The sequence below is a fragment of the Peromyscus leucopus genome, chromosome 20 (assembly GCF_004664715.2).
Source record: "Peromyscus leucopus breed LL Stock chromosome 20, UCI_PerLeu_2.1, whole genome shotgun sequence".
Classification (NCBI taxonomy): Eukaryota; Metazoa; Chordata; class Mammalia; order Rodentia; family Cricetidae; genus Peromyscus; species Peromyscus leucopus.
Window position 1 is genome coordinate 24,091,104 of NC_051080.1, and position 13,900 is coordinate 24,105,003.

General features: G+C 48.2%; 1 protein-coding gene across 1 annotated transcript in view; it reads left to right on the top strand.

Annotated features, from left to right (window-relative positions):
- Positions 1-13,900, top strand: part of Tg (thyroglobulin) — a 186,998-nt gene that overhangs the window by 26,850 nt on the left and 146,248 nt on the right. Inside the window, exons 15-20 of the mRNA XM_037197284.1 lie at positions 583-685; positions 1,512-1,712; positions 4,637-4,846; positions 5,932-6,086; positions 6,305-6,461; positions 8,189-8,404. Coding sequence (XP_037053179.1) covers positions 583-685; positions 1,512-1,712; positions 4,637-4,846; positions 5,932-6,086; positions 6,305-6,461; positions 8,189-8,404 — 1,042 coding nt within the window. The remainder of the gene's footprint in view (positions 1-582; positions 686-1,511; positions 1,713-4,636; positions 4,847-5,931; positions 6,087-6,304; positions 6,462-8,188; positions 8,405-13,900) is intronic.

The window sequence follows — 13,900 nt, forward strand, 5'->3', positions numbered from 1 at the left end:
AGAGAGAGAGAGAGAGAGAGAGAGAAGAGGATCCATCTAATCCAGTGTCCTAGCTTTTTATGTGGGAAAACAGAGGCCTGAGGCCTAGATAGTTGAAGTGTCAGGAAGGGAAACCTGCTGACCAGGACATTACAGGAAAGTAGAAGCCCACACTGATAGGTCCTGTCTGAAGGTCCCCAACAGGAGGAAGGGCTTGTTGGGCCATACCTGTATTACTAATTACAGACACTTGAGGCTTCCCTGACGTTCCGGATTAAAAGTCATTTCTAAGGTTTGTTCTGGACAGTGTGTGGCATGTGTAGTCCTGCTACTCTCTAGCTCTGGGACATTGCTTCATTGCCTCATATCTCATGATAAGACTCAGTTTTCCCTTCTCTCAAATGGCACAACTTGTCCTTGCTTGGTGGCCAACAATTCAGAGCATGGCTATAAAGTTTGAATGGGACAGTGGCCCCTTTATGGAAGACCTTCTTTGGAGACGCTGTCACAGGTTGTTTAGGGAGGGACATTCTTACAAGACTTTCACCAATAAGTGAACTGCAAGCCCTTGTATATACCGAAATGACCATGGCTTTATCACAGTCAGGACAGTACACCAGACAGCAGACATCAAGAACAGGAACTTGGTGTGTGGACCCAGCCTCAGGAGAATGGATGCCACCAAACACAAACAGCAGTGCTCAGTGTGAGTAGCCATCTCTTCCCCTCCCAGCTCTGCCACCTCCTCAGCCGGGACACGGCTCCTGATCCAATCGTGCCTCAGCGTTCTCTTCTGTAAAACAGGCACTCTTTGCATTTTGAAAGAGCTCAGGAAAGCCAGTGTGGCCAGGAGCTGGCTGGGCTCTGTAACCGAGAAGCACTAGCCAGTATCAGTAGCCAGCATCTGTCCCTGCCTACGGGGGGCACTGGTACTTTGGAGGCCACTGACCATGCAGCCCTGAGGCACTGTGTGCTCTGCCTGGCCCTACGGCTCTGTGTCATGTGCTCATTCATGTTCTCAAGGCCAACCCTGGACTTTTTGGCACGGCACAAGGTTCCCACATTGGACTCCTGTGTGGCCTCTATCATTTCTCTCTGTGTGTCACTGTTTGTGCCTAAGATCTTGTCACAAACAGTGGTTAGCACTTAAAGAGAGGGCATTCTCTCTCTCCCAGACTCCATTCAATGTGACTCAGCTGCCTAGAAGGTATCTATCCCTCCCCAGTCCTCCTCAACTGATTCTCAGAGACTCCCAGCAGTTTCCTGGAAGGCTTCACAGGCCTCTATCTGGTTGCTGACTCAGAACTGTCCCATGACTCCATGTTGTACCCTTATCACCCTTCTCTTCGGTTGCTCATCTTTGAAATCCCCCAGAGTTCTGAGGAGCTCCAGGGTAGGCAATGGGAGAGACAGAGCACACACCCCTGGGACCCTACAAGCAGCTGGCCTAGTATGGCAGGAGTAACAAGGACAGGTGTGGCAAAGGTCAGAGCAAAGCCAGAGCATGTTTCCCTTCACTTGCCTCTGTACAGGTCCAGGCCTCTGTGATGGTCTCAAGAGTGGAGCCCTGACCCGGAAAGTCAGCCCTGGCTACACCCCAACCTGCAAGGCACAGGGCGGGGGCTTCTTTCCAGTGCAGTGTGACTTGGCCCAGGGCAGTTGCTGGTGTGTCCTGGACAATGGAGAGGAAGTGCCTGGGACCCGTGTGATAGGCACCCAGCCTGCCTGTGAGAGTAAGTCTTGAGCTGCTGGAGGGACTGTAGGCTGAAAGCCTCATTCTGTGTTAGGTGGGGGTCTCTGAGATGCTGGGCTGTTGGAGCAGGAATGGGCAGGATATCAAGACAGTTGACCGACGTGCTGCAGTTACTGGTGCGCACTTCCAAAAATCATAGAAGATCCTGCTGCCTCAGGAATCCATTGTGCTAGTTAAATGGAGTCTGACCTGGCTTTTCCTATGGTCCCAATCAAGAGAAGCATCCCGAAAGCATGACCAGCCGGGCAGTGGTGGTGCACGCCTTTAATCCTAGCACTCAGGAGGCAGAAGCAGGCGGATCTTTGTGAGTTCAAGGCCAGCCTTGGCTACAGAGTGAGATACAGGAAAGGTGCAAAGCTACACAGAGAAGCCCTGTCTCGAAAAACAAAACAAAGAAAGAAAGAAAGAAAGAAAGAAAGAAAGAAAGAAAGAAAGAAAGAAAGAGAGAGAGAAAGAGAGAAAGAGAAAAAGAGAGCAGGACCTCCTGGGGACTCACATTTCCGAAATCTAAAGAGGGGCCATCTTGTTCGTTTTTTATATTCGTAATTCAGGAAGTTACTTGAATATCAAGTACTGAGATATATATCACATGAGTATATATAAGGTTACTGAAATGTATTATTACATTTTATAGTATATTTAAAAGTCTGACATGGAGGCAATGCCTGTGAGCCTGCTTGGGTGGCAAAGATAGCAAAGCCATGTCTAATACAAAACCAAACCAAACCAAAAACAAAGAAACCAAACAATGTGCCGGCGAAGGCCACAAAGCTAAGAGCTCAACCATAGCCTTGATGACTGCGTCCTCCTGCCTCCTGGGCCATGGGGCTACGCTACGAATCTTTGGATAGACAAAGATCTTGCCAGGCCTACAAGGCCATCTGTGTCTCACTGAGGGGCAGAGGACTTGGGAAGTATCTTGATGGAGGGTGACCTCTTCAGACACCTGCAGTAATGGAAGGGATTGGTCAAAGCTGAGTGACTAACTATATATGGGGACCAGGGACTCCCCAAGTTACTAGTGAATACTGGAGTGCTCTGGGGACCTGGTCTTGATTAGGGCCCAAAAAACACTGTTCATTCAAACCCAAAGAGTGGAACTAACTTGGAACCTTCATCTCATGAGACCTGAGGTTGCCCAGGCTCAGTGATGAGTCTTCAAAGCTTCCTGCTCCTGACTTGCCAGAGAACATAATGAAAAAAAAAAGAAAATCTCAGGGTTGAGAGAAGAAAGACGGATTTGTACATTAGCTCTGCCACTTTCTGCTGGGGACCTCAGACTGGTCCCTGAGCCTTTCTGGAACTGAGTTCTTAAAAGCAGCTACTCCTTAGTGTCACGGTTAAACCAGTAAAGGCTCCTCATGAATGGCTTAGCGATGCAGTTACCAGTGTGCACTTAGTAAATATGTCTGACATTTTGCTGATGTTTTTGAGAGACCAGTTGCCTTTTTCTACCTCCAAGGTCACATTCCTAGGAACCATAGTCTTCTCAGGGCATTGTGAAAATGACTTGTCCTGCTGTAGAACTATGGATAGAAAAGTCCCTCTCTCCGTGAGAGGACTTGTTACAGGCCCTAAGCATAGTCCCCATCTCTCTGAGTCACTGTGAAACTTATGTCAGCATGTGAAAGGCTCCTGACTTAGTCAAAGTTCTATTGCTATGAAGAGACACCATGACCATGGCAACTCTTGGGGGGGGGGAAGGCATTTAATTGGGACTTGCTTACATTCAGAGGTTTAGTCCGTTATCATCATGGTGGGAAGCATGGTGACACACAGGCAGACTTGGTGCTGGAGAGGAAGCTGAGAGTTCTACTTCAGGATCGGCAGGCAGCACAAAGAGAGAAAGAGAGAGACACTGGGTCTGGCTTGAGCATTGGAAACACCAAAGCTCACCCCCGGTGACGCACTTCCTGCAACAGAGCCACACCTCCAAATCCCTGTCAAGTAGCGCCACTCTCCAATGACCAAGCATTCAAATCTGTAAGCACATGGAATCCCATTCTTACTCAGACCACCACAGCTCCTGACACACACACACACACAGTCAATATGCAGCCTTTTAGTGAGAAAAGAGGGAGGAAACAGGAGCTGGCCCCAGTCTCTCACCAGTGTGTGACTTGGGGAAACTAGTCGGTGCCTTACAGCCACCCCTCTCCTTGCCTCTACAGCAATGATAGTGTCCAGTAGATGAGATTTGGGAAGAATCCCAGAGCCAGGAGACTGATGTGAAGAGGAGTGCACCCTGTCCTTTTCCCCTTTACCCCTGGCCTGGTCCTCTTCATGCTGCAGAGCCCCACGGGATGTTCCATAGCTGAGCGTGGAGAGTGGGAGGCAGCGGCAGCAGGCACAGAAGGCGTCAAGATCCCATAGCCAGTTTGGGCAGTGGAGACTGGAGGGGCATGAGGAAGGTGGACAGTGCTGGAGAGCTCACGCCGAGGACTATCGTCTCACTGAGGGAATGGGTGCAGACAAGGAAGACTTAGCATGGGTAGAGACAAGTCTCATTGGCACCATAGCATGCTTCTGGCTTTGAATGGCCAGTAGCTGCAGGTGCCACTCCTTGAGCTCAGAGCTGCTAATGTGGGAAACATGGAGGACAGCATGGGCTGTGAGCCCTGAGGTAAAGAGGATGGGGTGGTGGCTCATTGGATTTGTAAGATAGCTGGAGATGCTGCTGTAAGACTCACCTTTGTTTTGCTGTCTGGTGAAACTGGGAGGTGGAGGGCTTTTCCAGAGAGAGGGCGTAGAAGGAAGAAGGCCACAGAGGGGGAGGCCAAGCCCTGGCAGAGCAGGGCACAACGAGCAGGGGCCTCAGGAGCAATCGAGAGAAACAGAAAGGTAGGCAGGAGCTGGGCTGCAGCCTGGCAGGTGCCCATGACTCCTCTTCCTGCTTGCTCCCAGGTCCACAGTGTCCACTGCCGTTCTCTGAGTCAGACGTGGCTGATGGAGTGGTCTTCTGTGAGACAGCCTCTGGCCCAGGGGTGACCACCGTTCAGCAGTGCCAGCTGCTCTGCCCCCAGGGCCGTCAGAGTGCATTCCCGCTAGGGCCACTGATTTGTAGCCTGGAGAGTCGGCGTTGGGTCTCACCACCACCACCCCGAGCCTGCCAGCGTGAGTAGCAAAGGGGCATTTGGCTTGCACTCTGTTCCCTCTCAGGGCTATTGCTGAGGAGCCTCTCTCCCACTCAAACACAGCCTTTTTATGGTAAGTTGCGGCACCAGGATTGGAGAGCTGGCCCCATGGAGCACTGCTTCTAGAAGGAGCAGATATGCCCATGGCTCCTGGAGTTTGGTTTTCTGGGTGTCTCTCTGCAGCCAAATGCTCCATGGGAGAATTAACATTCCAGGTTGCCCCTGGTTACTTGGATTGGAAACAGATGTTCAGTGGTAGATGCTCCAGCTGCTGAGTCAGCGACTATATGTGATGTACTTTGAGCTTCCTCTTCACCTTATAGTGAAGCCTAACCTCTCCTCATATCCATCTTGACCTCTATGGTGAATTCCTGGAAGGACAGGGGTTCAAGACCTGTGCCATATGGGCATCAGAGCCTTGGGTAAATGCAGACCTTTTCCTTGGACAGCTTCTTCTGCTGCTCCAGAGAACCCACTGAGCTCAAGTATAGACAAACCTACACATACAGCAGTGTGGCAGCCTAATTTGAGAAGGCCAGGGTATGAGCAGCCCCAGCAGATCAGTTTGAACTGGAATGTTACACTTGACCCTCCTGGGGCACTGGTAGGAGAAGCATCTGAGGTGGAGACCCATATCCTGAGACTGATCTCCATTCCAAGGCTCTAGCTGACTGCCAGAGTGTCCATGATAGGATTAGCTGCAAAGTACTGTAGGTTGAACACTGAACAGCATTAGAGAACATCTACCCCTAGTCTGTAGAATCAATCATGTGGGATGGTGAGGTTTATCTGCAAAGCAGTATGGGAGATTTTCCCCAGGGGAATGCCAGAATCCCTATGAAGCACCTCGATTTAGAGGCTGAATCAGCTCTGAGGTGGCTAAGTGATTCAGAGCTAAACCAGTGTGCCAGAAAGTATGGGGTACCTTAGGACATCAGTACAAAAAATCAATGCTTGTGTGCTTGTGCTAAATGAGGAGGGACTCGTTGCACAAAGGAAAACCCACGGGAACGAATCCTGCAGGCCAATTGCCTTAACCGACTGACCTCTTGTGCTTGGCTGCAGGGCCTCAGCTGTGGCAGACCATGCAAACTCGAGCATACTTCCAGCTCCTGCTCCCACCAGGCAAGATGTGCAGCACTGACTACTCCGGCTTGCTGCAGGCCTTCCAGGTCTTCATACTAGATGAGCTGGCAACCCGTGGCTTCTGCCAGATCCGGGTATGTGGCAGCCTTCCCCACAGCGAGGGCTTGGGCTGAATTTAGCATCATTCTCAGGGAGCCTCACGTGGGGAAGAGGCTTTTCAGTACCCAACTCCCCGGGAGCAGGGTGGTAGAAGACTACAGGAAGTAACATAAGCTCCGTCAGACTCCTAACACATGCTTGATAGCAGCAGCTTCTTATATGTCCCTAAATCAAGGTGTCCCTCTCCATGCAGGTGAAGACATTTGGGACCCTGGTTTCCAGCACACTCTGTAACAACTCTTCGGTTCAGGTGGGGTGTCTGACTGCAGAGCGCTTAGGAGTGAACGTCACGTGGAAATTACAGCTTGGGGACATCTCAGTGGCTTCACTTCCAGATTTGCACAGCATTGGTATGTTTATCTGTGCTGCTGCCCTGATGAAGGTGGGCAGCCGCATCGGGCCTCAGACTCCTCCCCACAAGGAAACCGGGGCAGGCATGGTCTCTTCTCATAATGACATAGGGAGAATTGTGTCCAGCTCTTGGGAAGAGCTAGTTGTGTGTTAAAAAGTATAGAAAGGTTAGATCCCCTGGAACTGGAGTTACAGGCAATTGTGAGCCACCCAGTGTATTTGAACTCCAGTCCTCTGCAAGGGCAGCAAGTGCTCTTAAGATGCTGGAACATCTCACATGGCAGCACAAACTGGACAGATTACTAGATAATTACTAGATAATAATTACTACATAACTGATAGATTCCTAGAAAAAAACAGAAGATATGAAATTGGGGAAGTGGGTAGGGCTGTAGGGTTGATCTGGGAAGAGTTAGGGGAAAGAGTTGGGGGGGGTATGATGAAATTACACTGTATGAAAGTCTCAAAGAGCTAACAACAAGTAGTATATATATTTGAAAAGTATATTAAAGTCAGTAAAATTCTGGTCAATAGGGACAAATAGCATCATTAACAATAGAGAGGCTAGAGACTTCATTGTCCAGGTGAAGCACAGTATGAAGGGAGATTGAGTGGAGAGAGGGAGTCTTCACTGGCTTACAGCTTATATACCACCCACTTCCACTGAGAAAACACCACAGCCCATTGCCCCTGCTTAAAGCCTGGCGGTTATGCTAGAGATGAATAGAGAGACCACAAAGATCTAAGAAGAAAGGGTGGAGAGAATTGTGTGAGGGCTATCATGAGTGTGTGCTCTGTTCTTTCTGAGCTTTCTGGTAGGATAGGGAATAACGCACACATTTCTAAGTAGAGTCTCATGGGGATAACTCCTGTCTTTCCTCTGTCATTCAGTGGCTCCACACCCAGGTACCTAGAGTGCCTGGAATTTGACCTCTGTTCTATGAGAAGAAATCTCTCAAAACAAAACAACACCTCCCCCAAAAAACCCACAAGGCTGGGGTAGAATTCAGGGGGCAGGCTATAAGTCTATTATTCTCTTGGATTCATGATATCACCTTGACAATAATCTACCTAGCATTATGGATTAGGTGTTTCCATTAGCCTTCCTCTGAGAAAACCTGGATATTTTGGGAGTGTTTGATATTGTAAAGGCATGTGATATTTGTCCCCACCTTCAATGTGAGGATGATGACTGTAACTTCAGGCCACAGCCAGTGGCAGGCTGCAGCCTAGAGGTTTTCTGTATGCAGGGGTCTGCCCCAGAACCTTACATAACATGCCTCTACTTTCTACTTGGGAAGTCATAGCCTTCTCCAAACTTATCAGAAAGCTGCATTCCAACAGAAGGCCACACCTTTCTTGTGGGTGGCCCTTACACATCCACTATCCCTTGGAACTCCCCCCCACCCGCCGTAAAAGAAAGCATTCCTAAACCTGTCAGCAGATGTGAACCCTGAGGCCTAGATCGTGGTGAAGCATATCTTGTACCAGGATAGGTCACTTTGGTGCCACAGAGCCTGAGACTTAGGTTAGAGTTTGACTTATATGTGTGTGACTTTGGGCCAGCCACTCACCTTCTCTGAGCCCACGCTGGCATAATGTCTGAGAGAATCCATGGTGCCCATGTGTCTTTCTGCCAGGGTGCTCTAGGCAGCCCCACTCCTACTATCCTCCCTGGCCTTGCAGGGAACAGTGAGATGACCTCTGCCTCATCCATGTCTTACAGAAAGGGCTTTCATGGGCCAGGATCTCCTTGGACGCTTTGCAGATCTGATCCAAAATGGCAAGTTCCAGCTTCATCTGGACTCCAAGACATTCCCGGCAGACACCTCCTTGTACTTCATCCAGGGGGACAGCTTTGTCACCTCTCCCAGGACTCAGCTTGGGTGCTTGGAAGGATTCTCCAGGGTCCCAGCAACCAGTCAGGATCCTCTGGGCTGTGGTAGGTACCCACCTCCCTCTGGACTGAGGTATGGAACCCCAGAAAGCTTCAGGAAAGGCCACTGACCTCTGGGGGGAATCATCAATGCATTGGTTAAGAAGTATTTTCCACTGTCCAGTTTTCATAAGAATCACTCATTAGCCATCACTCACAATGCTCCACAAGAGGAAGAATGTGTGACATTGTCCTTTCTGTTAGTTCTTCCTCAGCATGAACTCTGGTGCTGGAATTACTGTGGAAAGAAGGCCAGAGTCTACCCTGTCTCCTGGCTCAACATTTAGTTTTGTTTTAGGAAGATGTCATTCCTCACAATCCCATATAGCCATTTGCCAACCCACTCTATTGCTCATGGTGATGAGACCTGCAGCAGGTTGACTTGGCTGTTATTGTTCTTGCCCATAAGCATCTTTGAAGATCATTTTCATGGGGATGCAGACGGAAAGTGAATGAAAGATGTTGCCTGTTGCTCTCTTTATAAATCACTCTCCAGACCCAGTGCTTTATCTTAGAGTTCAGTAGGTTAAATTGCAACATGGGTCTTCTTGGCTAGAATCAAGATATCTTCAGAAATGTATTCCTCCTAGAGACCCTTGAGGGATCTGACCCCATCAGTTTCTTGAAGGCAGCCACACCCCCTACCTACAGAATCCCTCTTTCATGGTCAAGGGCAGCAGTACTGTGGCTTTCTGACCCTCTCTGCTTCCAGAATCATATCTCTTTCTGATTTAAGAGCCATTTTAATGACCTACAGTTGGATAATCCAGGACACTTCCATGGCTGAATGGTCCATCTATTTTTATTTTAATTCCACCTCTAATTTTAATTCCTTTTGGCCATATAACTTAATACACATCTTCCAGGGGTAGAAGTGTGGTCATATGTGGGTCATTCTCAGACTTTAAATATGTGGTGTCCTGGGTTCCCTGGATGAACACCATTAAGTTGATGTGTGGGTATATAGGTATATACATACATAATATATATATATATATATATAATGTAATATTACATATACATACATATAATGTAATAATACAAAAATATGTAAGTTCATGTTACAACACACATGAAATAAAGGGGAATCATTGTCCCATCACCAAAGATTGAAAGAATTAATGATGGGATGGAAGCCTTCTTCCTACATGGAATAAGATGGAGAATGTTTTTATCAGGCTGGGGAGAGATGTTCTCTCTTATTTTCCCCCATTATTTATATTGATTGCAAACAAAGACTGCATAGACTTCCTGAAATCTGTGCCAAGTTACTGGGCTTGAGCTACATCTCTATCCTGGCACAGAGAACAGGAGCACAGCCATGCCCGGACAGTATTTACCGCAGGTTTTACACTTTGCAGTGTGACTTTGCAAGGATTTATCTCATTGGAGCCCCTGGTGGCAGGATCTTTCCCATGAGACAAAAGAGATGGAGGTTTTGTTAAATGGGTTTGTGCAGCTTGAGCAGGCTGCCTCCCAAGAGGGACTTGAAGTCACCAAACCCAGTATCAACAGGTAAGGAATCCTAGCTCCTCTTGGGCCAGGACACATAATCTGTCTTTCCATCTTGAGAGCTGGCCAGACAGGAGGAAGAGAAGTGGGAGGAAGAGTGGATGGTGACATCTACTAAGCAGGAGGAACAGGGTCACAGAGATGACCTGTCACACATGTCCACCACTGCATTCTCAGACTTTAATATGCAATGTTCTGGGCTCCCTGAATAAACACCGTTAAGTTGGTATGTGGGTGTTGATTACATACATGTAAGGACACTGTTTTCATGTTACAACACACATGAAATAAAGAGGGAGATTAGAATCCAATCACAAGTTTCCTCTGGGGTGATTGATCAATGGTGACTCTCAGATCCTATCATGAGGAGATGAAGATTTAGATGAGGTGGCTTTGCCTAGAGGAGAAACCCTGTGTGGATCATGTGTGACATCAGTATGGGAAGGACTTCAGCAAGACCTCTTGGAAAATATAGAAGGGTGCTTGGGGAAGAGGTCTACGGTCAGGCTTTGCTGAGTACTTTCTTATAACCCATTTCTGTAAAGGTCCAGATGGCCTATATTTGTGACTTTCTGGGCCATACAGTCTGGTCTCAATAGTGTAACTCAGTGACTGTCGAGAGTCATATGCGGCTAGATTCTAGTAAACCTGGACTGCTGAAGCAGAAGGGCCAGCAGCGTTAGGTTTACACATGGCATCGGGCAGCTTCACTTCAAATGCATCTACATTCTACATTATACCTGCTGTGTCTTCTCACCTTCTCACCATCCCACCCCCCATCCAGCCTTTCATCTTTCTTCAGACAGAAAGGTCAAGAATGTGTTCACAGAGGCAGCAGGGAAAGACTTGGGGTTTCTTCAGTAGCTGTGATTATGTCTGAGATCCCCCGTGAGTTTCTTGTATGTGTGGGCATTTCTGTAGAGTTCGGTATGCCCCCATCCTATCCTGAGTGAGAGTCGAGGGAGCTGACGCATACAGTTCTATACACATGCAGGACAGCACTCTTTACTCAGACACACCTGAACTTGAGTGCTGGCCCCAGCACCTTGTCACCCTGTGGACCAAGGAGGTCACATGTCTTCCCCTGATATCATGACCTCCTTGATGAAAGCACACCTCTTTGCCTATGACCAACTCCCAGCGAGTGCCCCTGTTATTAGCTGGCAGTGTAGATGTGTGAGCTCGGCTCTATCTGCTCCAGAGCTTTCATTCCACCCTGCACACCACACCTCTCCCTTCTCCACGAGGGAGTTCTAGTGAAATCACACCCTCCAAGAATCAGGTTTCTCCATTTTGGCTCTTCTAAAACACATCTGGAAGACAGCTGTGGAACTACAAGGCAGAGCATTGTCCTGTGGAAATGCAGCAGGGTTTTTCTCTGTCTCCTCTGAGGTCTGAAGTGAGTGGTCCCTGGTGCAGTGACTTGGGGGCCAGAATGAGCTTCCCTCCCTTGTGACTGGTGTGGACATGATCATTCTGATTCTGGGAACCGATGCCACTAGGGAGAAGATACCTTGCTTGCAGTTTCATCTCGATATGTTGAGTTCACTCCCTTGCCTCCATTTATCTTTATGGATCCTGTGGAAGTCCCTGCTGGTAGACTCCCTTAAAGGGGATCACAGGGAGATTGTCCAAATTTTCCATTTTCTCTATGTCTGACATCTATTATAAATTCTTTCTTCTCCCTACAAATTCCTATAATAGAACTAGTTCCCTATGGACTTCTTCCCCTGAAGTGGCATGTTATGGCTTTTCCCTCCTTTCCTCTTGTGCTCCTTTCATCCATCTGTCATCATCCACTTAGGCTTCAAAAATCTAGTTACGTGCAAACCACATGCCACAAGTATAGAACAGCAAAGGCCATGGCACCACATGTGGCTGGACCAGAGGATTGTGGTATAAAGAGTCCTTCAAGGCAGCCAGAGAGTCATGCTAGGGCATCAGGGGTTGGGTGGAGTCTGGAAAAGTGAGCAGGAATTGCTGCCAAGATAGGCAGATGGGAACAGGGTACCTGTATGGGAATATGTGTGTGTGTGTGTGTGTGTGTGTGTGTGTGCGCGCCATGGTTTCTGTAGCAGAAGGGAACCTGTGGAGAACATGGCAGGAGGTGACCCACTGAGAAAGATAGGACACAGGGAAGGATAGACAAGAAGCTTGGACCACCCGCAGAGTTACCCCAGAAGAATTTTGAGCTGAAGAGTGGCAGGACCATAAAGACTTGACAGGGCTTGAGTGAACTTCTTAGAGGGTGAAGGACCACGATGTCTCTCCAAAGATATTTTTCCTCTCTTCAAAAGTATAGCAGTCATTGATGGGGCTGAAAGATTGGCAGGAAGAGCAACGTGACTCAAAGCCTTGAAAACGCCAAACTCAAACGATCCGACTAATGTGTTGTATAAAGGAAGGCGTTGGTCACAGCTTTCGGTAAATTCTGGCTGCTGTAGGGACATAGTTGAAGGCAAAAGTGAGCATGCAGGAGCCATGGTGGACTTCCTGGTCTTGAGAGAAGCCACTTTCTGAGGAAAAGATGATAGTCATCAAGGCTCCGCCTCCTCATGATCTTCAAAAGTGCCCTTTAGGTGGAAAAACTCTTGACATCAGGGACAGTCACAGTGGGGAAAGAGGACGCACACTCCTCAAACTGACAGGAGCCTGTGGTTTGATGTTATCTCTCCAGGTCTCACTTTCCTGTCTTCATTGGGACTCTGAGTAAAGATGGCAGGCTGCTTGCATGGGCCAGGAAGCTTTTGTTTCCTCTGGTCCTGAATTTAGAGGGCACTTACTTACTTGAGAAAATAATTGTCACAACCAATCATCATGAGCCTGACTCAAAGAAGTAATGAAACTCCATGATCAGAGGGTATTCACTGCTAGAGTGGACTGGAAAGTTCCGACTCAGTTTCCAAGACGTGGTTAAGATTCTGATTTACTCAGAGACACCACGTATGCTTGCAGACCAGGCATAGGAACTCCTCGGATGTTGATTTCATCACACCACTGTTTTCTGCTTACTTTTCACCGGTCGATGGCCTGGCTGCCAAGTTGGAAAAGATGTCCTTCTCATGGGGCTGTGAGACAACCCATGAAAACAGCTGGCACTGTGCCTGTTAGGTGCCATAATTTCACCCTCTGCCCTTCCAGAAGAGTGCGGTAGGAAGTGATGGCTAAGTACTTGGGGCCTGGCTTTCTGGCCTATGAGATGGGAATAGATGCTAACTTTTAGTGGTAATATTAATATGCATGTATGTTAATGCACAGAGCATGTGCAGCAGAGTGCCAGGCACACACTGGGGGTTCCAAAGGTGGGAAAGATTTCAGCTCCACCTTTCACAGGGTAAAACTCAGTTTTTGACGTTCTCTGGCAACTTATTGAAAATTCAGCCTTGAACAAGGAGGGAAAGGAGAAAGGTCCTCCCTGCTTCTCTGAGCCATCAGGGTCAGGGTGGCTGATTCCTGCGTTGTTCTGCAGTGGGGCTCGTGAGGGCTCCAACTTTAATGCCTTATGAGATATCCACTTTTCCTACTGGGGTTCTGGGTTCCCAGCCTATGTCATATGGGAGAAGAGAAATGAAGAAGGACTGAAGATGTTAGAGGGAAAGAAAGCACTGGGTACCAGCAGATGTGTGTGTGTGTGAATCAGGGAGAGGACCACAGTAGGATACCAGCATCCTGGTTAACAGATTGACAAGAGCTCTTATCCACAGAATTGGGGCTTTCTGATTCAATCAGAAACCAACAGGCTCGAGAGCAAGAACGACCTCTAGTGCTGTCTTCTAATTAGCCTCCCCTTTGTCCAGTATGAGCAGCATGATTAGTGACTGACTCACAGGGACATCAACCACAGCAGTCACGTGAATGGACACTAAGTCGCTAGAATTACTGGAACTGACCCATTGAGGAGGTACCATTTGTACATAGTTGGCTACAAGGACGAACTTTCTTTAAAGTATAAGTAATTGTGATTTGCTAAGTGCACACATGAGTCTGGTG